We start from the raw sequence: 22,703 nt of genomic DNA on the forward strand, positions 1-22,703 counted from the left end.
TCAAGGACGCAGTCTAGTTCACGGTCTAAAGAACGCATCGTCCTTTTTCAATGTCAACTACCGGTCTCTGACAGCTTTGGCACAGGGCCAGCGCGAGCGTGATCCTTCTACGCCTACATCAAATCGTTGTGACGTCAGCCAGAGGCTAGCCCGTCTCCACGCGAAGCTGGATAGGGGCTCGTGCTGGAGACACTGACGTCTAAACTACGCCAGGTATCCGCCCCTCTTTTATGTCAGCGCGTGCGCGTGCGTGTCTAGCGTGTCCGCGCACAGCACGCCGAAAGCTTCCGAAGATGGCGGTGGTTAAGGTCACCAGGAGGAGCCGGCTCTGACGGGATCACACGAACCTTTAATTTTCCTTCAAACACTTGGACAAGTCCTGGTATTGTCTCCTGGGTTCATAAAGGGGAGACGGTTTATTCCTGTGACGGAGGTGAGCGGAGGCCGTTTTGCGGCGGCTGACTAGGGGGCATTGTCACCCGCAGCCGCGGGAAGCAGGGACGGCTGCAGCCCCCTGTGCCATGTTCTCGGTACTTTCCTACGGCAGGTTGGTGGCCCGTGCAGTTTTCGGCGGCCTTTCCCAGACGGACACGAGGGATTACAGTCTGGTAACCGCTAGCTGTGGCTTCGGCAAGGACTTCCGCAAGGGGATCCTGAAGAAGGGCATGTGTTACGGAGACGACGCTTGCTTCATCGCCCGGCACCGGTCAGCCGACGTTCTCGGTGAGTCTTAAAATGTCTGAAGCCTGTAAACTATCTCAGCTAACAAACCAAGTACCTGGTTGGACGATCCTTTCAAAATGATATATCGGAACCTACTATGCAGGTAGAGTCCTTGACCTTCAACTGCTGCGACACTCCCGTGTAGCATATCACACATAGAATTCCTCATGCAGACTATGGGCCTGATTACAAGCAAATGTGCTATTTAGCGCACCTGGTAAATAACGATACCCTGGGCTTCGAAATTTCTGGGGTGCGTTAAATGGCAGCTATTACGAGTTATTGAGGAATAGCAATAGGATTCTGTTAACGCAAGAAAATCGCATGGTATGATAAATGCTATACACATTTAGACAGTTAACATGTCGAAATCTAATGAATGCTGGTTATTTAAAGCATCCAATAATTTTAGGATCCGTTAAATAAAATCAAACTCCGAATTACGTTATGTGACGAAATTAAACGCCCACCTATTAATCAGAGCCATAGTCTTGTCACTTGTACTCGATTGCTATAAAGGTTGCTATTTGTTAGCGCGAGCGTTAATGTGCTCATTCCAACCCCCCTCCCTCCCAACACCTTTTTAAAGCCAGATTGTGCAAGGTTAGTTAGTTGGGTTCACTCCTTTTGTTTGTGTGCTGTGCTAATAGGAACCAGTTTGTCTAGACATACACCTCGATCTGGCAGGCGTCTCCAAGGCTTATGACATTCAGAGGTCGTAGGGAGGACCTTGCTGCTGGGTACTACCCACACACCTACCTGTTTCGTATTAGACCATCTTGGACGTTCCTTAAACAAGTAATGCTGAAAGAAATAAACGGACGTCTTGCATACGACCACTTGCAAATAATATATTTCATAGAAAAACTTGTCTTGCGATAAAACGTTAACGTGATCTAAATTATTCTCCCTTAACGGGAGAACATAACCTGTTTTTATAAGCGTTATGTCTTAGATGCTAACCTTTAATATCCGTAGTACAGGATTCTAATCATGGCTTTGGCCCATACTGGGCAAACCCCTTTATTGTCCTTCATTGAAACGTGTACAGTAATATAAGAATCATAAGATCCTTGCCCAATATTGTTTCGACTTTTTTCACATAGATTATCTCCACGTCTTAATCTAGACAAGATACTGTTAACGTGTCTGCGAAGCTTTTACTAAAGTATAATCTTCTGCTGTATAGTGCACTGCTGCTTTTGAACAAGGCCCAGGGCTTTAAGTGGGATGAAAAAACTGGGGGGTCTCTCCAAGGCGCATGGCCAGTCTAATTAAGGGCTTGGCTTAAAAACATATAACCTAACAAATCTGTGCTTACCATAGTGTGCCGCCCGACTTGTATTTTGCTGTTTGTCATTGCATCTAGATATGATACAACAAGTAACATCATACCCACAACAAGCCAGGACTATTGCCTTTGTAAATTGTATTTAGTTGCATAAGCTAAATAAGCAGCAACTATGGCTTGTATATAATATTGAAAAAGCTTTCCCTTTAAGCCATCCTGGCACCACGACAATGTTGCTGCTCCTACGTTTCAAAAAGAGAAGGGAAACCCAGAGAGAACACGACTGTCTGTAAAGGATTTCCCTTCCCCTACAATGCTCACCTGGCATGACGTCATGCCATAACTTCTCCACAATGTGACTGCAGGCCGGAAAGAAACGGACCGCCTGTGCCAGGGCCACAAAACAGAGCCCGATAGAGACCCGTTTTAAGTCCCTCTTTAAAAAAAACTGCCGGTACTCATACCCGGTGAGACCCTGCCCACTTAAAGCCCGGGCAAGGCCCATTTTGTACGAGATTCCTAAAATAAAAAACACGCTCCATGCAAAAAAGGAAAAAAATGCTTTTTTGTAGTAAAATTATTTCACGGTTCTGTACGTTATGACTCACTAGAAAAAAATGTTTTGTAAAATTCTGATGATCCTTAAAGGTTTTGCATTTTTCACTGCTGCGATACTGACCCGCTTCATCCTCAGCATTCTTTGCTTTGAGTTGTTGCGTCACAGTGCATTGATAATAATCTTCACTTGTAGTGCACACTGCAGAAATTGTGCTGCCTCTTTCCTTGAACCATGTGTGCTGCAAGACCATCTGACATCAGTAACCTAATTTCTGCCCTCTGTTTCCCAAACAAATGAGCTTTTGACAGTGCCTGGACGTTCCGCGTATGGGAGGGGCATCCATTCCGGTCCTCCTGTACGCGGACGACGCTGTCTTACTTGCACGTACAGGTATGGGCCTACAAAGACTGCTAGACCACTTTGGCTCCTTCATGGAAGCCTTGGATCTAAAAATTAATACATCTAAATCCCATGTGATGGTAACTGGTCTACGCAGGAAAAGTATGAAGATCAAAACTTTTAGATGTAATGATACATCAATCTCCAGGGTACCTTTTTTCTGTTATTTAGGTGTCCCCTTTGATGAAAGAGGAACCTGAGGGCCTCAGTTGAAACTTAAGGGCAATGGGGTTGCAAGATCCACCACAGGTCTTATGAATTTTTCTAAAAGACTTGGCTCGAGACCCATGGAGGCTATGATTCGTATGTATAAAGAAAAATGTTTAGCAATTGCTTCCTATGGGGCCGATATCTGGGGCTACGTACCTTCACCAGGCATTCAAATTATAGAAAATAATTTTATACGATCTCTCTTGTCACTCCCAAAGTCATCCCCCACATTTTCAATCCACTGTGAAGTGGGCTTGGGATATATTACCGATCTCCTAAAAATGACCCCTCTGCTACGATGGGTTAAAACTTGGACAAATGAGGAGATTACACTGAACCACCTCATACTCAGACTGTATGGCCTTGGATAAAGCGGATAGTATACCCTGGCTTGCGTATGTTAGAGCGGCATGCGTGAGGCTGGGGCGTCCGGACATGTATTTATCACCACAGGGCCTCAGGAAAGAGGAGGTAGGGTGGGTAAAGGTGCATTTCCGAAATCTGCTGGAGTCAGAAAGGGAGGAGATTGAACTTAGCAAATCAATGGTGAGATCAATATATCAGGTATCAACCTCCCCAGCCATGGAACCTTACTTAAAATACGTGACCATACCATCGTTTTCTTTTACTTAGGTTCAGGTTCAATCTCATTCACCTTGTGCTTGGTACCTACACAAAGTGGGGGACCCCAGTAAATACCCCACCTTGTACCTGTGATAGTTTTTCTACACAGGACACGCTTCATCTAGTGATGTTTTGTGAACATTACTTGGTGGCACGGAATTTTTTTTTATACCCAATCCTGAAAGTTCTTAACTTTGCCCAGGTGAGGCCTGCACTTTTACACTTGCAAATGCTTAATTCTGTGCAGGTCACATACAGCGTAGCCAGTGTTTTGGTAGCGGCAGCCCGTATAAATAAAATAAGACTCACCCAGACGAATAATCATCTAGGTTGATATCTGTCAACTACGTTCTGGGAAAATGTATCAAGCACAGTGGGAAACAGGACTGGGAAACACGGGTGGCCCTTTTTTAAATGTATAATGCGCCGTATCTATTCTTTGTATCAAAGATTTTAATTGTTTTAAGAATGAACGTATGAACTACAATCATGTGTATATTTGTATATTTGTAAATTTTATTTGTATAATGTATGTATGTTTAAATGTATTGCGTACTGCTTTTATGGTTTTAACTAACCGATTAAAGACATTTGACTGACTGACTGACAGTGCCTATCTTTTTGGCTTTTGAACGGTGAAAGTTAACAAACTAAACCAATACGCAGGAGGGGTTACAGAAGAGACTAAATTACAAAGTTCCCAAACAGTTACAGGGTAAGCAGCATTGTGTTTCTCTCTAACACACAAATCATGTAAAGCTTAGCTAGCACTGGTGTACTACTTATGTACAAAACTGGAAATTGCAATGTTGTCACCAATAATTGCAGTTAGCAGATCTGTTTACGAGAATGAAAGCTGACTCGCAATGCCCTGGGTTGGAGAACTTTAAGTCTTTGGCTAGGTTTGAATTCTCAAGATATCCGTATTGACTGGTGAAATTCTTTCGCTAAGGATTAGGATATTTTATATTTAAAGGGGGCTGATGGCCTGTGTTTCGGTGCGCTGGAATTTCAGAGATTCTTAATGAAAACTAGGCTGCATGCTCTTCTGGACGCGTTGAAGATCAGGAATTGGGTCCACTGACTGTGTTTTGTTGAGCATCCTCTAATAGAGGAAACTGTCAAGTCTGGGTGTGATTTCAGCTTTTGTTTGAGAACCTTCCCGACAGAAGGAGGCCTGAGACATTCTAGACTCTTCCCTCTCTCGTTTCATGTTTACCTATGGAATGAGGTTGTTAAAGTAGTCCAACCCTTTTAGATCAAGCTCTAACCAGAAACGGAGAAGGACCTTGCGTGTGTGTGTGTGTGTTTATTTGTATTGTTCTCCTACATTTTAGCATAACAGTAAAACGACTTTCCTGTATTTTTCAAAGCATCGTCTGGTTGACAAAAACAAGCATTGTAAATGCAATTGGTCTCATTTGATTAAGATAGAGCGTTTGCCATTGTACTTTACCTATATTATGAAGTCCATGTATGGGGTGTGTAGTGGAATTATGTGGGTTGGATTAGTTATTTGTGGAATTGTGTGGCATGGAATTGCATGTTTGTGTAGTGGAATTATGTGGCATGGTGTGAAGTGGAATTATGTGGTTGGTGATTATGTGGTATTGAGTGTACTGGGATTATGTGGAGTGGGAATGTGAATTATGGAGTGTACTTATGTGGAATGGTATTTTGTGTTGTGGAGTGGTTTGTAGTGAAGTTTTTGTGGTGTGCTGTTAAATTGTGTGTCATGATGTGGAATTGAGCTTTGTGGATTGGATGTATGTTGTGTGTTGTATAATTTGTTGAGTTGAATTATGTAGTTTTGTGTTGAATTAAGTGGTTGGTGTGGATTTGAAATGTGTGGCTTGGAACTGTGTGGAACACTTTGCCTTTTTGGTGAAGGAAAAAACCCAATGGGTAGGAGCTAAGTTCCAGATATGTGTTTGTAAAAATATGAAGTAGTAAAATTAGTGTTTTTTTTGGGGGGGAGGGGTTGTTTCAAGTCTGCAGGTAATTATACACAATACATGTAGTCCAAATTTTCTGCAAAATTGTGATTGCAAAATCCTCCACATTGAAAACCCGGCTTTGGAAATTAGACTAATTTATTACTTAAAATGCTGGTGACGCTCCTAAGTGCATTTATTATTAGATATGACCCGCTCAGAACAGAGAACCAGACCCGACGAGAGTTCTTCCCTGTTTGTATTTTGAAATAAAAATATTATTTGTCTCCTATGTACTTAAAGGTCCAAGGTTTCAATGCTCTTCTCTTGATAGCAACTGTTGTACACGTATGTGCTGTAGAGTTGCCACAAGATGGCGTTCTAGTAGACAAATACATTAAAAATGCAACAATAACATCCTGAAAGTTTGTGTGCTCGTATACAAGGGGGACAAGATAACAAGTTTTCATAGAACTGGGATTACTAACAATGTGGACTAAAACACAGTAAAAACAAAGGTCTCGAGTGTGGAATGGAACTCCTTCAGTTAAGGTGGAAAATAGTGGGCACAAGGCAAGGTTAAAGTGCTATGAAGCATACTCACATACACTATTAAGTGCTGCCTTAACTCGTTCTCAAAACATCCCTGTGTCGTGCGGTCCTTTGCATTCGCTTCGCCTTTTATTCTCACCCTGGAATCACAAGCAGCTCTAATAATGAACCCTATTCTGTAAATAAGGCACTTTTTAGGTCTCGCCTAGCGTTGCTGCGCTCACGTGCAGCTCGCTCGGCGAGATTTATTGTTAATGAGTAGTTTTAGAAAAGGGCTTTAATCTCCACCCCTTATTTCCATTGGCTGGCTTCACAGTTTATGGTAAACGGTGGCCTGCCATTGGAAATGAGGGTTTTTGGTGGATGTCTTTGGCCTCCAAGCCGGACTCGGTGGCCTGCTTTGCTGCTCTTGCAAAGCAGTTTCTTAAACACATGGCCCCATAAAGACAAGAGATCGACGCTTGTTTTAATGTGCCTTGCTTTTTGACAGCGTTGAAATGTGCAGAGTGTGTTTCCTAACTTTTTTTTACTTTGAGTCAAAAGTGCACACGTATAATTTTCTTTTTAACATGTTAAGTTAAAGTATTTGCTAATTGCGTTCATTTATTTGTTCATTTTTAACTTAAAGTATTTGCTACTTATTGCGTTGAGCTGAATAAAGGGCTCGAACACTGGTCCACAGCTCCCCAGTCGGCAGCTCTCACCACTGAACAATCACCTCTCTCTCTAAAGCAGCATACCGTTCTCTCTACATGCTTGATCCAGTGGTAAATGGCTGTTGTCTTTAACATGTGCTTTGTACAATGAAGACGTCTTAACTTTATTTCCTGATACTGCATCAGATGCCATCGGGCTGATGAGTGTATTTGCAGAGCCATGCTTTGCTATAACCCCTCGGTGCAATACAGGCAGGCTTGTTGTAGAACAGAAGTGGGTGGGACCTACGCCCCTCTCTCACAGTAGCCGCCATTGGAGCTGGGGAAGCAGGCTCGAGTCTCGCTGGAGACGCGCAAGCATCCTGTGATTTTGGGCAAATCACGTCATCTCTCGTGCCTAACACAATAATGTGCCTGTCTGTAATGCAACTGGTGCTCATGTAAAGCACTCTGACATCTTTGTGTCAAGAACGTGCCAGATAAAACTGAAAAAAACAGCTGCGGCCTTCAGCCCGCCCTAAGAGTGAGCAACCCAAAGCTCTGTAGAAGTGTCCCCATGTTAGGGCCTGGAAATAAACCATTGGGAGAATGTATTTCCCCCATTCACCTCTGTAGCAGAGGCAAGTTCAGGTGGGGGGGGGGCAGCCACAAGTACACTGTTTGTGGCTTAAAATCAGGAGTCTCCCACTGGAAGAGGGTCTACAGGAGCCTCGTGGGGTGCGGGGAAATGCTTGTTTCGTAACTACGCGCTGGTATCATTCCCCCATCTCCGTTGTGAGAGGCTCCCTTTACGCAGTGGACTCTCTGAGGGGTCTCAGACTCCAAGACGTATCTACTGGATTCTTCCCCAAAAAGGGGAGAGGGAGTGCTTTGGCAAGGGACGCCATACCCTACCTCAACTGTGCGTGGCTCCCTTGACTCTGTGGACTCTCTCAGAGGGGTCACTGAGGCTCCAGAGTATGAACATTGGATCTTTCCCCAACAAGGGGAGAAGGAGTGCTTAGTCAAAGGGCAACAAGGGACAGGGGGTTAGGAGGCGGGTCAGATCTGGCAGGTCAACAGAGGGGGAACAAACGGCATAAAAATAAACACATTAATCACAGAAAGAAAACACATTCAATACCAGGGTAAATTAGTGATCTAGAAAAAGTCAAGATCCGTGAAAGGCAGGGGTTGGGGAGAACAATGGGACGGAGCCAGCGAGTTGAAGAGTCCCATAAGGAAGAGATACAGATAGCAGAAAAGGAAATGTATACGTTGTAGAGTCACTCGGGAGAGATGCAAACGGGAAAGCTCAGAATCACAAAATAGTGATATTCAGTACAAAGAACTACTACATGTACTAGTGGTTAGAGTTGTAACTAGGCAAATAGTAAATTCACTCAGGATTCCAATTACATAACGATTAGGCTAAATTGTATATTACTTATCTACAGAGTGAACAGAGAAATAAGACATCCAAGGGGGTAGAGAGAGGGAGGGTGGGAGATGGGCTAGGTGATGGGCGGGACAGGAAGAAAGAGATAAGGCAGTCCAGCCGAGGAGCAATGTCCGAGGGTCGGCAGGATGAAGGATGATATAGTACATAGCAATAAGAGGGGTATGGATCTAAAGCAGCTGTACTTATTTCTGCACTTTTATATAGCGCCAATTTGCCCAGAAGGAATTGGAGCGCTTTACATAAGTAAAGGACATATTTATTTTTTAGGCACAGGGAGATTAACTGATTTGCCCAGAATCACAGGATGTTGATCCAACGCCGATACTTCAACTTGGTTTCCCAGCACCAAAGTTGGCAGCTTTGACCTTTAAGCCACATCATCATTGCCTCACAGAGCAAGAGGGAAGATCTAAGTGACACACTGGACCGTACAATATCCAGGCACTTTTGGACTGAACTGAATTTGGCGTTGGTCTAGGACTAGGCAAAGTTTAACACCGGGGGATTTAGACCGTGTCCCAATGATTCCTGGTCAGCCTCTTGATTTTTGTGGTTTATTCTTATGAACTATATGCTCCTTCTATTTAAAGTGATGAAATAAAAAAAATGAGTTATTGACCAGCAAAGTTGAGGTTTTGCTCTATGAATTATGGACTTTGTTTTATTTTATTGATGTGGTTTGTAAAGTGCTTTTGACATTTTGCCACTTAGTCAATCTAGGTATTCCAGACTTAAGTGGGCTTCTCATGTGAAATCTGCTGCTGATGTGAGCTTGTAAACTCCAGAGATTGTTTTAGGTATCAGTCCTCGAAAAATCCTAACACTGTTAAAAGGCCTGCAGGTCTAGTGACTTAAATAATCTACTAAACCTATTTGTAATGCTCTTGACCCATAAACTGGTTTCAAATAATGTGTTCCTGGGCAAGTATTTTAATTCACTGAGCCACCATTTTCTTCATTATCATATGAGTGCCCCTCCAAATATGTTGGGGTTGAGGGATGAAGTAGTTTGAATTGCTGTTACTAAATGCAGGCTAGGTTACAGTACGGAGAATTTAAAAATGGTGATAGAAAGGAAATAATAAGGATCATCTTTGAGTGATCTTTCCAGTAGGCCCGTAGGAATTGGAGCATTGCCAACTATTGACCTATTCAAGGCCTTTCAAAGAGGCTATTTCTGCTATGGATCTTTACAAATTTGTGGTGGGCATAGTTCTAGCAGATTTGTGTCGTCCCTCTCACAGCAGCTTTACAAAGGGCAAGAAGTCTGCAATTGCTGAAGAGATCGGATGGTAGAATTTGTGTCTGTTACTTCACAGTGCTGCAGAGGCAGCATCAATATGTTTTCATAGAATTTTTTTTTTTACACACTGAAGTGTGCTTTCTTTCTTAGAGGTACAAATGTTTTTTTTTAAATTTTGTTTATTAGTTTTTCAACATAGTACAATACAAGAGTGCGACTGGGCAGCATCAAGAGCATATATCATTCACAGTATATGACAATGTAAACATATGAATTCGACAATGGGCTTAGCAACAGGACGAGTATCATACCAGGCCATCAGGGTAAGCACACACAACCAGCATTCACTAGAGGGGGTATGATTCAGTGTATAACAATGGAATGGAGGGAAAATACGTCAGGAGTGCGCAAATACAACTATTGTCTATTAGTAATGGCTCATGGTAGCCAGTAAAGTACACAGAGGTAAAGCCTGCCAACATGTGCGATCGAAAGCCTCCCACCTGTGTGTTTATCTAAGGGTATGTGTATGTGACGTCTGTGGATTGTTATCGTCGTGTAGATCGTCCCCAGTCTGGGCCAGTAGATAGGTTGTTAGTGGTTCCCATATGTCCTTCGGTCGGTTGGTAACCGGGAGTAATTCAGCGAAGGTTGTGTGTTGTTCCTGACTGTGCGTCATGTCCGTAAGCCACTCCTTAAATTTTGGGGCCCTGCCGCGACCCCATCTGCACGCCACCCGTCTCTTTGCAAGCAGCAGTGCGATATCTACGAACTTCCTACATGTCGGGGAAATGTGTAGTGTGTGTCCTAGGAGTGTTAATAATGGATCAGTACTTATGGTTATCCCGGTCATTATTTCAAGAGCCTGCTGCACCTGCTGCCAGTAGGCCTGGATCGGAGGACACTCCCAGGCAAGATGTAAAAAACCTGCACGTTCCGTGTGGCACCGTTCGCACTTGTCGTTATCAGTTAATTGAAACCTACATTTTTTCACTGTGGTGTAATATAAGCGCTGCAAGAATTTATAAAGGATTATTTTAAGCCTGCTGCTGGCCGATATCCGGGCTGTGAGAGAACAACAGTAGGACCACTGCTCATCCGTGAGCTCAGTGGTAAGGTCAGCGGACCAGTGCAGGCGGGCCGAGGACTCCGGCACCGGGGCACATGTTCTGACATGCCGATACATGCCCGATACTAAGTGTGAGCCATCTAGGGAACAGAGCATATAGTGCAGGGGAGGCAGAGGCTCGGGTTCGTCTGGGAAGTCAGGTAGGATTTCCCTCATCCCTTGTCGCAGTCGTATGTAGTAGAATACCTCGAGCGGAGTACGACTATGCGCAGCAAAGAAGAGGTCCACAGTTTTGAATCGACCAGCTGTAAATAGATCTCCCCAACATGTGATATGTAGTTTCCTGCAGAGCATACGGAAGCCCTGTTCACTCAGGAGTGCGAGTTTAGGGTGATAGGCCAGTGGCATCCGAGGGGAATATAGTAAGGCGCAGCCCAGCTTTTTAGCCAGTCGGTGCCAGGCCTCAATTGTACACATGACGGAGGTATACGGTGTGGTGATATCCGATGTTGGGCAATGTAGAAGCCCATTGAGGGGGAGAGGGTTTGCAAACCAGTCTTCCACTGCCAATTGCGGCATAAAAGGGGTGGGGATCATCCAATGATAGGCATAATGTGCTTGAGCACACAAGTAGTAAAACTCAGTCAGGAATATCGAACCCCCCTTTATTATAAGGCTGAATCAGCCCGGACCATTTAAAACGCGGGTTCTTACCCCCCCAAAACAGACAGCAGAGCTCTGACTTCAATGTTTTAAAAAAGAAAGCACCCGGATAGTACGGGATGTTTAGGATAAAATAGAGAAAACGGGGAGCACTATCATTTTAATGAGGGACGCCCTTCCTGCCATGGAGAGGGGGAGGGATATCCAGCGGTCCACCTGAGTGGCTAGCCTCGTAACTGCCACACCATAGTGTGAGCGTAGCATCTCGTCTTTGTCATGCAAGACTTGGACACCTAGGTATCGAAGTTCTGAGCGGCACCACTCCAGGGGGTAGTCAAGGGAGAAATCGACGAGCGCTTCTGTAAGCGGGTAAAATTGTGACTTAGCCCAATTTATATGTACCCCGGACATCCCGCCGAAGGCAACGAACTCTCTAAGTAGGGGGGTTTAGGTTACATGCAGGGTTTTTGACAAATAGTGTTATATCATCAGCATATAATGATACATCAATTTGACGCTGAAAGCAGCGGATCGCACTCTCACGGTGTAGCTGGCGTAGCCTGCAGGCCAGGGGTTCAACAGCTATTGCGAGCAGTAGAGGGGATAATGGGCATCCCTGACGGGTGCCGATGGAAATATCGATGGAAGTGGACAGGTGGCCGTTGATCAGGACTTTCGCCGTTGGTCGTGTGTGTAATAGCTGGACCCACGAGATGAACAGTGTAGGAAACCCCATACGTGCCAGCACAGTAAACAAGTACGGCCACTCGACCGAGTCGAAGGCCTTAGTGGCGTCGAGGAAGACCGCAGCGACAGGGAGTTCAGGATGTACAGTATGTAATAGGGAAAACAGAGTGCGCAAGTTGAGAGGTGGAGCGGCCCGGAACGAATCCAGACTGATCTGGCAATACAATCCGGGTCATCAATAGAGATAGTCTGGTAGCCAGCACCTTCGCCAATATTTTGACATCGCAATTCAGGAGCGAAAGTGGACGATAAGCGCCACAAACCTTGGGGTCCTTACCAGGCTTTAGTAGTGATGTTATTACGACTTTGCGCATCGATTGAGGGAGGAGACCGCCAGCCAGTGATTCCTCAAAGACCTCACGGAGGACAGGGGCCATAATGTCAATGTATGTTTAAAAAAAACTCTGCGGGCAGCCCATCAAGGCCGGGTGCCATCCCATTTTGGAGTGACATGATGGCATCTCGAATTTCATCGAGCTCAAAGGGGGCAGCAAGGAAGGCCCTGTAGCTATCACTAAGCCAGCAGAGGGCCACATCACCCAGAAAGTCATCGTATGGTATGTCTGAGGTCGCGGCGGAAGTGTACAGTGTACGATAATGCGAAACGAAGGCAGTGAGCAGGTCATCAGAGTCTCTAAGTGTGCGTCCATGGTCTGTTAATAGCTCCAAAACCGTGTTATTAGAGTGTGGTGGTCGCGTCAACAGTGCTAGAGCCTTGCCTGGTCTATCCCCTTCACAATATTTTCTCGCCCGCCAGTGCTTCCCTTTAAATTTGGCTTCCCTATCGGCTTCTTCCTCATACTGCGTCAGTTTGTCTCTAAACTCTGCATGAACGTCTGAGATATCTCCCTCCACCATCAGAGCCTCCAATGCTTTCAGTTCGCTATCAAGCTTGCGGATTGTGCGCTGGATATCGCGCAGGACCCCAAAGCTTTTTGATATGCAGTAGCCTCTTACCGTTACATTAAAGGCCTCCCAAATACTGTTGACTGAGTCGACAGAGCCTTTATTGTTGGGAAAGAATGCAGCGATCTCTTCTCCGAGTTCAGTGCGGAACACAGTGTCTAGAAGGGCCGCTGGTTGCAAGCGCCATTGTGGCCTAGGATCGTCCCACCCAGGTATTTGCAGGTGCATCAGGACGGGACTATGGTCTGAGTATGTCCTCGGGAGGTGCCCCACTTTAGAGACGCCCGCACATATCTCTCTGTTGGTGAAAAAGTAGTCCAGTCGTGCCCATGTGCCCGTCAGGGATGTGAAATGTGTGCCCTCTTTTTGGTGGGGATGCAGATATCGCCAGCTATCTATATGATCGCCCTCTGTGATTAGTCCACCCAACGCTTCCCTAGCCCTAGGTTTGTAATGGGACACCCCGTCCGCCCGGTCCAGGTGAGGTTCCAGTGCTAAATTAAACCCCCTCCCCCCCCCCCCAAATGACATGCCGGCATCCTACATCCAGGAATTTCCCCCAGAGTGTAGTGAAGAATAAAGGCATGTCCGAGTTAGGGGCATAGCAGTTAATTAATGTAATGGTATCGCGACCCAGTCGTCCCCACACCAGGGCATACCGACCTTCCGCTTCAACTAGTTCGCCACATATTTGAAAGGGCACTGTTCGTTTTATTAGGATAGCGACTCCTCTCATATAAGTAGAATAAGAAGAGAAGACACGAGCAGCGGCCCATTTGCTTGCAAAGGTGGAGCGTGTCTGCGGTGATAAGTGTCTCCTGTAGCATGGCTATCTGAACATTATGGCGCTCTAAATATGCAATCACATTGCGACATTTCCTAGCATTGTTAAGACTCCGTATATTCCATGACATACAATTCAAGCGTGCATCAAACCCTGGACCCGCCATAACTGAGTTTCAGTATAAAAGTGTCACATGCCCTAGTCGATACAAGTCCATCAAAGTCTCTTGAACGATGCAATTCCCCACATCGCCCGACCAGCTGCCCCAGCTCCCCACAGAACCAAACTCCCACCCCAAAGAAAGAACTCAGCCCCCCTCCCACTACTGCATCCCAATCATGCCAGCAGCCACCCATGTCCACGGCCCCCCTTCCCCCTCCCCTCCTTTACCTACACATGTGTCCACAAAAAGGGGTACACCCGTAGGGGAAAACAGCGAGGGCGCACAGCCACGTCTCCACCCAATAGCCTACTGTACTGTACCGCCCTCGGAGTAGGCCAGGGTAGAGATAGTGGTCCCTGTAATACTTTACCAGTGGAGAGGTCTAGTAGTCCCCCGTGGCTGCAAAGAGATTAAGCAATCAGGTTCAAGGTCCAAAGGAAAAGTCCATGATGATAGTCCAGGAATCGTTTGAGTTATGAGGATGGTCTCGCCTCACTCGTTGTCCATTCGAAGCGAATCGTCCTCGAGGTCTGCATTGTTCCTCCGATCGTTTTGTTGTGCCCTACGAATCGCTTTCAAGTAATCCTCCGCTTTCTGCGGACTGGTGAAGAACCTCTGCTTGCCCTGGTGCATCACCCGCAACTTCGCCGGGTAGAGCAGGGCATAATCCAGCTGGGCCTCTTAGCTTCTTTTTGTCAGCCAGAAATTTGCGATGTTCCTCCTGCACCATAGGAGTGAAGTCAGGGTAGATAGAGAAAGTGACTCCATTGTGATGTAGGCTCTGTTTGGACCGGGCAGCCCGCAGTGCGACGTCTCGGTCGCGATAATTGAGCAATCGGGCGATAATCGGCTTGGGCGGTGCTCCGGGTTTAGGAATCGGTGCCAATGATTGGTGCGCCCTTTCCACTATAAATTGAGGGGAGAAGGCATCTTCTCCTATCGATGCTCGGAGGATCTTCTCCACATACAGTTCCATCCGCCCAGTATCTGTGGACTCCGGAACGCCCGTGACGCGGATGTTATTGCGCCTGCTTCAAGCTTCCAAGTCCTCATTCTTTGCTGCTATTACTCGCAGTAGATTATCCATGCGGGCTAGTTGGGTTGTATGGGAAGCGGTGATATCGTCGCTGTCCGAAATACGCTGCTCCGCTGTAGTGAGTCTCTCTTCATGCTGGTCCACTTTATGGACCAAGGCGTCCATCCTGGAGGACATCCTGTCCACCTTTTCCACCACCGTGGCGAATCCCTGTCGCATTTCTAAATGCAAGCGGTGCATATCAAGTTCTTTTGAAGGGGAGGGCGCAGTTGCAGGATCCGCGCCGCTAGGCCCTGGCTCCACAGTCCCGGTCTTAGACCCTTTCTTTGCGCTGTCAAAGTTAATCTTTGTCTGACGGTTCTCAGGGCGCATCATCGTGCCCCCGCGCCGCTCACGTCTCTCTATTCTGGGATCTATAGAGGTAGCAGGAGGAATAATCCGGCCAGGCAGGGTAGTGCGCCGTTTAGCCAGTCTTTGAAAAGTGGGCAGCGTTAGGTCCACACCCCGCAAGCCTGTGTTCCACTGGGTCACGACAAACTGAAGACCACCTTGACAAGGTCGTATGGTAGCGTGTCGGCCAATAGGAGACAATAGGTATCCAGGAGTGCGCCGCAGGCGGGATCAGCCAGAGTCGAGTGAAGTATGTCCACGTGGTAGGTGCAACCCGCAGCCTGAGGGGCCAGAACCGCCACGTGCCTAGAACAGTCCGTACATCAAGCTATAGGGTCCGTCCAGGCTCTCAGCCACACCAATAGCCAGGGTCGCGACACTGGCAGGGGCTCTCTGAGCAGCCCGACAGAGTGCACAACAATAAGGAGCAGCTGGACACGTAGCCCCACCGATACCTCCAACAGCCCTGGGCAGGGGGGGGGTTGACGGTCCTGTTGAAATCCGGGGAGGTCCCTCCTCCGCAGCCCCCCAGGGCCACGCGCGCTACGTCCACCCTCCGCGTGCAGCGCACAGAGGGGGGAGGATTAAACCCCGGAACGAGGGGGCCCCTCCACAGGCCCAGCGGAGAGCAGTCCAGAACACCCCCGTCTCAGCAGAGCGACCCGGCAGACCGCAATAGGTCACAGTACTTTGGCGCCAGCAACTGGGCAGGATAGGCAAGATGGCTCGCGCCGCGGTGTCTGTAGGCGTCCGTCTGCCAGCCGCGGTGCCCCCGTCCCCGGAGCAACAGGCAGCGCTGGGGCCCCGGGTAGCCGCACAATAGTCCGATGTGCAGGTCAAGCATATAGCGCGCGGCAAAAGGACGTTGCCACGCGCGCTGGTCGGTCAGCGTTCGAGGCCCACCGCCTCGGGATAAGCACCGGTCTCGCGTAGCAGACCGTGGCCGACCGCAGCAGCACAGCAGATCCAGGGGCAATGCCGGTGATTCTTAAGCGGATGATATCTCGCTCATACGTGCTCCCAGAGGTCTCAGAGTTGGACCGAGTGTAGGCGATAATTCACGGCACAAGCGCAGCCACGTTTGGGTACAGGAGCCCTCCAACAAGTAAGGATCAAGTGAGGATTAATGCTTAAAGGAACGGGAGCCACGCAGTCAGGCGGCCATTCCGTTTGTGCGCCCTCTAGCGCCCCCTAGAGGTACAAATGGTTGTTATAAATATTTCAGAATGCAAGTGCGAAAATGCGCTGCATCGTTAAATACTTATAAGGGCCCAAAGGTGAGACCGATTGCATTGCAAATGCTTGTTTTGTTCTGCTAGCGAGTCTTACATCCACTCTGTCAGTGCACCTCAAACCTAATGTGGCATCGTTGCGGCTTGTTGCTTGTTTGTTAACCCGTTAACCACGGCGCAAAATATGCCACGGTGCGGGCGTGGCCACGCCGGCCAACGGATGTGCGCAGCACTACGGAGGTAGTGCTCGCGATGGCCGGTGGGCGACACACGCAACGGGTTAAGAAGTCTGTGTTAATTATTGGAGACTGATAGTTTAGAGTGCTTTTGAGGTCCGACTGCTTCTTTTTTTGCGTTCCAGTGATTGATGCGCATGCCTTGTACTGTTGGCCTGACATGTGCAGCATTTTAGCGAGAGATTGTGTTCTATCCATGTTTCGGCGAACATTACCATTCGCACTGATTCAGACTAAAAACAAAATGGTTTCAAAATTGGGCAAATGTATGCATTAAGGTGTAAGGATGGTAGGCCAATGTGGACTCCGGGTGACTGTCATTTTTTTAAACATCTACGGAAATACCAAAATATTGCAGTAACGCTCCCTGCTGAAGATCTTTAATGTAAGCTTGCTTATCACAGATACCTTTCTGTCCTTTGTGGCTGCACTTTGTTTCCTCTGTGTTAGTACCTACAAGATCTATTCCAATGTCTCGCATGTCCCTCGAGATTCCTTAGGAGTGAATAATGTGAGAGGCAGGGGGGTGGCTCCTTCGTTATGGTGGAGGAGCGTTGGCTCACAGCCAGCACCTGGAAAAATAAAACAATATAATTTAATTGTTTTTATTTTAGTTGCTGGCTGAGCCAGCGTGCTGCAGGGCGGGGAAGGGGCCTTGGGAGGAGGAGTGCTATGTGCACATCTAAGTGCACATGTGTGTTTGGCAGGTCATCGCAGGTCGGCCAAACACACATGTGCACCAAGGTTTCTCCGACCCGGCTGCATTGAACAGCCGGTCGGAGAAACCCCACAGACTCCCTGAGCAGAGTGTCTTTTCAGCCTTCTTAGGTCAATCCCCGCACTGCGCTCATGGCATGAGAGCAGCGTGGGGATTCCACAGGGAGTCTCTGATCTAGTCCTAGTGTTTGCTGGGGCCAGACAGGAAGACCGAGGCGCAATGCGGGTGGCGGCCGGCAGCTGCAGGCAAGTTTTCCTTTAAAAAAATAATATATTATTAAACTTCCTGCTCTACCACTTTTTCTTTGTGGTGACGGCCACTGGTAAGAGGTATTGGTTTGTGCTGCTCCCAAAGCTGCATTCTCTCGCCGGAGGCTGTGCCTTTGTATGTAGGCGCAGTTATAGTGCCTAAGGGGTTCAGCAACACTCTCTCATTTTAATTTAGTGCTATCGAACAGCAGAAGGTGACTATTTCACCACTCCCAGCATTTCACTTCTCGGCTGAAGGCATTGCTGTGTGACGTCTCTTCTGCAACTTACTTGACTATACGGTCCTATTCTGAGCGGTGACTCCTCTCATCCCGAGAACAGCTTTAGGCTTGTCAAATACCCCAATTCAGCCCAAAATATACTACCTTATTTTGGGGAGAAACCTTTGATGTACCCTGGTTTAAACTAATATTCTTTTAAAAAAAAAAAAAAAAGTAAATTTGCGATAAACGGTAATCTAAAAAATAAAACCTGGATATGGGTCTGGAGCATGGGAGGGGAGCTGGAAATTTACAATTTGGACAGCATGAGGGGGTGGGAGGGGCTAAAGGCAACTTAGATGAGTGAATAAAAAAAGCGGGACGCAGGGTGGCACTTGGACAGTGGCAGGTCCTTCGATATGGCGGAGGAGCGTCACCCCACTGCTTGGCAGCAGTGAAAGAAAGGAAAAATACAATAATAACTTGATTTTATTATCATTTTATTTGTTCCTGCTGTGGCATCTTGGTGGTGGGGGGGGGGGTGTCTGCTTCCCTCACAGGGCAGGGGAGGAGTGGTGGACACACTGTAAGTGCGCACGATGCTTTGGTCGGCCATCTTGGCCCAGCCAAAGCGTCATGCGCGCTTTGCATGTTCACCACCTAGGCTTCATTACAGCCTGGGTGTAGAACATGCCCTGGCCCCGATTTCCTGGCGTGTCGCTGAGCACATCACTTAGACCAATCACAGTGATGCATTGCAGCATTGTAATTGTCTCAGGGGTGCCTGGGTGTGCTTCCTCATTCGTGGAGGAGAAAAGACGTGAGAGAGACTCTGCGATAAGGGAGATTTTTTTATCCCTTTTCTTCATTTCCCGCCTATCCTGATCCGTGCGAACTGCCACTGCGCTTGGAGCTATGACCACGAGCAGGAAATAATCCATGTAACAGTAGAAGTCTTCAGCGCGTGGCCGAAACAGAAAAAGGGGGGACAAATGTAAGCTATGTACCAATGAAAACAAAGGAACTTGGAAAAGCACATGAAGGAACCAATCGTAAGCGATGGGTGGTACTGCATGCTTATACAGCAGGTCCAGAAAGACTGCGCATGCGCTGCCTAAGCAAGACTTAAAGTCCCCTGAACCATCGCATAAAACTCTGAAAGAGTTAATCATATTGCAGTACGAAGGGAAAATCTAGACACCAACATTCAAGTTTTGCCTTCACCAAGAGCTTCATGAGTGAGTTGAAGGACTGAAAAAACCATGTCTGTTTTATTTGTGTGAACAGCTGTCACCTCGCCTTCAGTCAGTAGCTAACTCGAGTAACATCCAAACATGAAGGGCCATTGAAGCGAGGATTGGTGGAGGCTGCGTCATTCAATGCGCGAGTGACTCCCATTGTGCAGTGTGACACAGCAACAGAGTGGAGTTTGCTGTGGTGCTATTGGTCTACCGCTTTTCGTCCTAGCCGTCCTCACCTCTCGGCAAAATGGAGATTTCACACAGATCTGAGTTGTAGTGCTTTTGAGGCAGGTTGCCTGCTAACCTTCTGAACCTACCTCTCAATCTTGGGCCCTTCCCATTTCGCACAGCTGGTCTGTGACCAGAAGTTAAGATAGCCAGATAGTGAGTCTGTGTGCCTAATGTTGAAACTTGTTAATATGGCGTATGCAGGGCAGCAAGTCGGGGATACACGCAGGTACACGGCATCCACCCACTATTTTCACAGGGTGGACGCCGTCCCCCTTGCCAAGAAGTTGTTCCCCATAGAAATATGCTGAACTTGTCCCGGTGTAAGACAGCAGGACACGTTTAGCAGCATCTGTACGTTGTCTGCTTTCAATTGCCAGCAAAATCGTGCAGGCAAGGGCGTTTTTATGTTCACTTCCAGCTGGGCCGAAGTTAAGGGGCCATTAGGCCTCCTTTTGCTTGAATACCCTGTCTGGAGGTGGCCTGGAGCCTCCCACTTAAATTTAAAAGCCACGGAGGGGAAACAAAGGCACACAGCTTTGTTCAGTCCCTGTATATAAGAGATGCATGCACTGTAAGATTGTCAGGTGTTTGTCTGTCCCAGAATTTACACAAATAACAATTTGAATAGCACTAATTTTTTTTTATAGCGCTATGCAACCCAGTATAGTGTGTCAAAGCTCTTTACATAACATACCTAATTATACATTGACAATAAATAATGTCCATGTGTAAATCAATGTACAAGATGAGTTACATGAGACAGGGTTACAAGGTGTAGGAGTCACGTGACTTTCATAGCTCACTGCTATATTACAATTTATGAACTGCAGAAAACCAAATGATCTCTGCAGGGCACACGTCCTAAAAAAAGAAGTGGGGGGACGCTGTCCCTGGAAGTAACGTCACGACGACAGGAAGTGACTTCACGAAAGGTGGCTTGCATCATGACATTAACATTTTGCCCCCACCCCAGGAAAAATTTCTGCGGACGCCAATGACTGCAGGATCAATATATAAAGGAGACGCAGGGTGAAGTGAGTGCCTGGACTGCAGGAACAATATATAAAGAAAAAGCCGCCGAGCTCCGCAGACTACACTGGATGCAGTGCTCTGGAAGGGGGAAGAGGGCTGTGAACGCCTCTGCGTATTTTTTACTTGCAGCGCAGTGTGGGTGGAAGAAACCTCCAATTTTAATTTGGATACTGCTTTGTGCACACTTCGTAAATGTTCCATGGTAGCAGCACTCTGCCCCCCACGTCAGTTTTTTACCCCAGACGGTCCGGCACAGATCTGAGTCCGCATTTCATTTACTCAGTAAAATGACTGATTTTGCCTGACAGTGCAGCTGCAGTAACCAGGGGGCCTAGGGGGCTTTAATCCGTCTCACTGTCGTCCCAGAGAGGCCAAAGCGTGAAGTCCAGCTGTTAGGCAGGGGGGACGACGTCCACCCGGTAAAATAAGTGGGGGGACGCCGTCCACCCGCGTGGTACCCCGACTCGAGCCCTGGATCTCTGTGTTAAAAGTAGTAACCCATTTTAGTATCTCCACAAAATAAAAATCTGTCATCTGCATGTTGCGTGATGTGCTTTGCAGGAGACACGTTTACCATATACTACTTTGATTCAAATCTGGGACTTCACACAACGCAGACCTCTCCAACAAAGGCGTTACAGAGTTAACTCGCCATTGTTCCTATTCCCTGAGATTAACGGGGCACCTTTACAGCCGATGCCTTAACCCAATCAAACATTTTAAAATGTAGACTTTGCAACCAATTAAGCATAACAGATCTACTGCCATGCATCTCCTTGTTGCCAATTTCTTTGTGTCGGGGCTTTAAAAAAAATAAATTTATTAGTTGAGGACCAAATTTTGCGTCAGGATTGCGCCACTTTTTGGCATAACCCCAATGCCAAATCCCATATGTTAAATCTCAATGTGCATAAATGTACTCATGATATACCTGAGAATCATATGTTCTTGCCATTTACGGTCAGTGCAGCCTCTGCCTTCCAGCAAGGAGCGTGTCAGATCATTGAGCCCCAACCTGCCTAACGCGCCACAAAAGGGCCAGATTAGACCAGTCTCTTGATGCAGATTGCAGTGACTACGCTTGTGAGACCGACCATTTGACGGACTTTTCGGTCTCATGCCGTAAATTTCCTTTTCAAGTGATGAAAATGGAACCGGATACGAAGGCGGCTTCATAACCTATCGAAACTAGTCTTGTCTTTTTGCAATGGTTGAGCGTTAGAAACAATACATGGTGGTAGTTAGCTTGTCTAAATCCCGATTTGCTATCGTGATGCCTTCTTTTAGCAATCCCTCACTCATATCTGAACATGTCATTCTTTTAAAATAAACTAGCAGTAACCCCAACACCTTTTATTTTTTTTCTTAAATCCTTTTTTATCACATGATGTATATGCACATTTGGTAATTCATTGTTGCGAGAGTGCCTGAATGTTTATAAATGCCAGCTTTGCTTGGAAAGTGAAGTGCTATACAGGGTCATATCAGACTCCCTATATAGTGTTGGTTGCCGGGGCGGAAGGCAGGGCACACACTTCTGAGCTGAGCAAATCCTTTGATTTCCCCATAGTTGTGCGGCTTCTCCTAATCGAAGCTTGCTGCACCGGTTTTACCAGTTGTGTGAAGGTAGATGCCACCGCCGCTGCCTGTGCCACACCTGTTCTGTGTTAGCGAGGGAAGCTTGCATTGATGATGTCCTTAGACTACCTTTCTATGTCTGTGTACATGCGTGAGGTATGCGCTGTTGATGATCATGTGATCGTGTAAATGTAGTTGAGCTTATATAGCGCACAGCTACCCGCAAAGCAGGTGTCCCGGCGCTTGCTTAGGGAACCCTTCCTGATATTCCCCTGTGAGATAGCAGGGTATCCACAAGGTGAAAGTCAGGCATCCCGCCGCGAGGGGCCGTTGTGGAGATTAAGCAAGCTGTTGCCCAGAGTCGCAGAGTGTGAACCCGTGAGTCGAGGAGGCACCGGGGTGAGAATTATCGAGTCCGTGGAATTTTTAGCCCAAGACCCGCCGGGGCGGGGAATTGAACCCTGGTCCAGGACCGATCTCAGATTCCGGGTCTGCCGCCTCTAACCCCTGAGCCACACTTCTCCACGTACCTCTTCTATATATTTCAAAGTATAATATACGTTTTTCACTATACAA

General features: G+C 47.1%; 1 protein-coding gene across 1 annotated transcript in view; it reads left to right on the forward strand.

Annotated features, from left to right (window-relative positions):
* Nucleotides 1-254: 254 nt before the first annotated feature.
* Nucleotides 255-22,703, forward strand: part of PPTC7 (protein phosphatase targeting COQ7) — a 165,728-nt gene continuing 143,279 nt past the window's right edge. Inside the window, exon 1 of the mRNA XM_078667481.1 lies at nucleotides 255-723. Coding sequence (XP_078523607.1) covers nucleotides 522-723 — 202 coding nt within the window. The 5' untranslated portion in view covers nucleotides 255-521. The remainder of the gene's footprint in view (nucleotides 724-22,703) is intronic.

Source organism: Lissotriton helveticus, chromosome 11 (genome assembly GCF_964261635.1).
Source record: "Lissotriton helveticus chromosome 11, aLisHel1.1, whole genome shotgun sequence".
Classification (NCBI taxonomy): domain Eukaryota; kingdom Metazoa; phylum Chordata; class Amphibia; order Caudata; family Salamandridae; genus Lissotriton; species Lissotriton helveticus.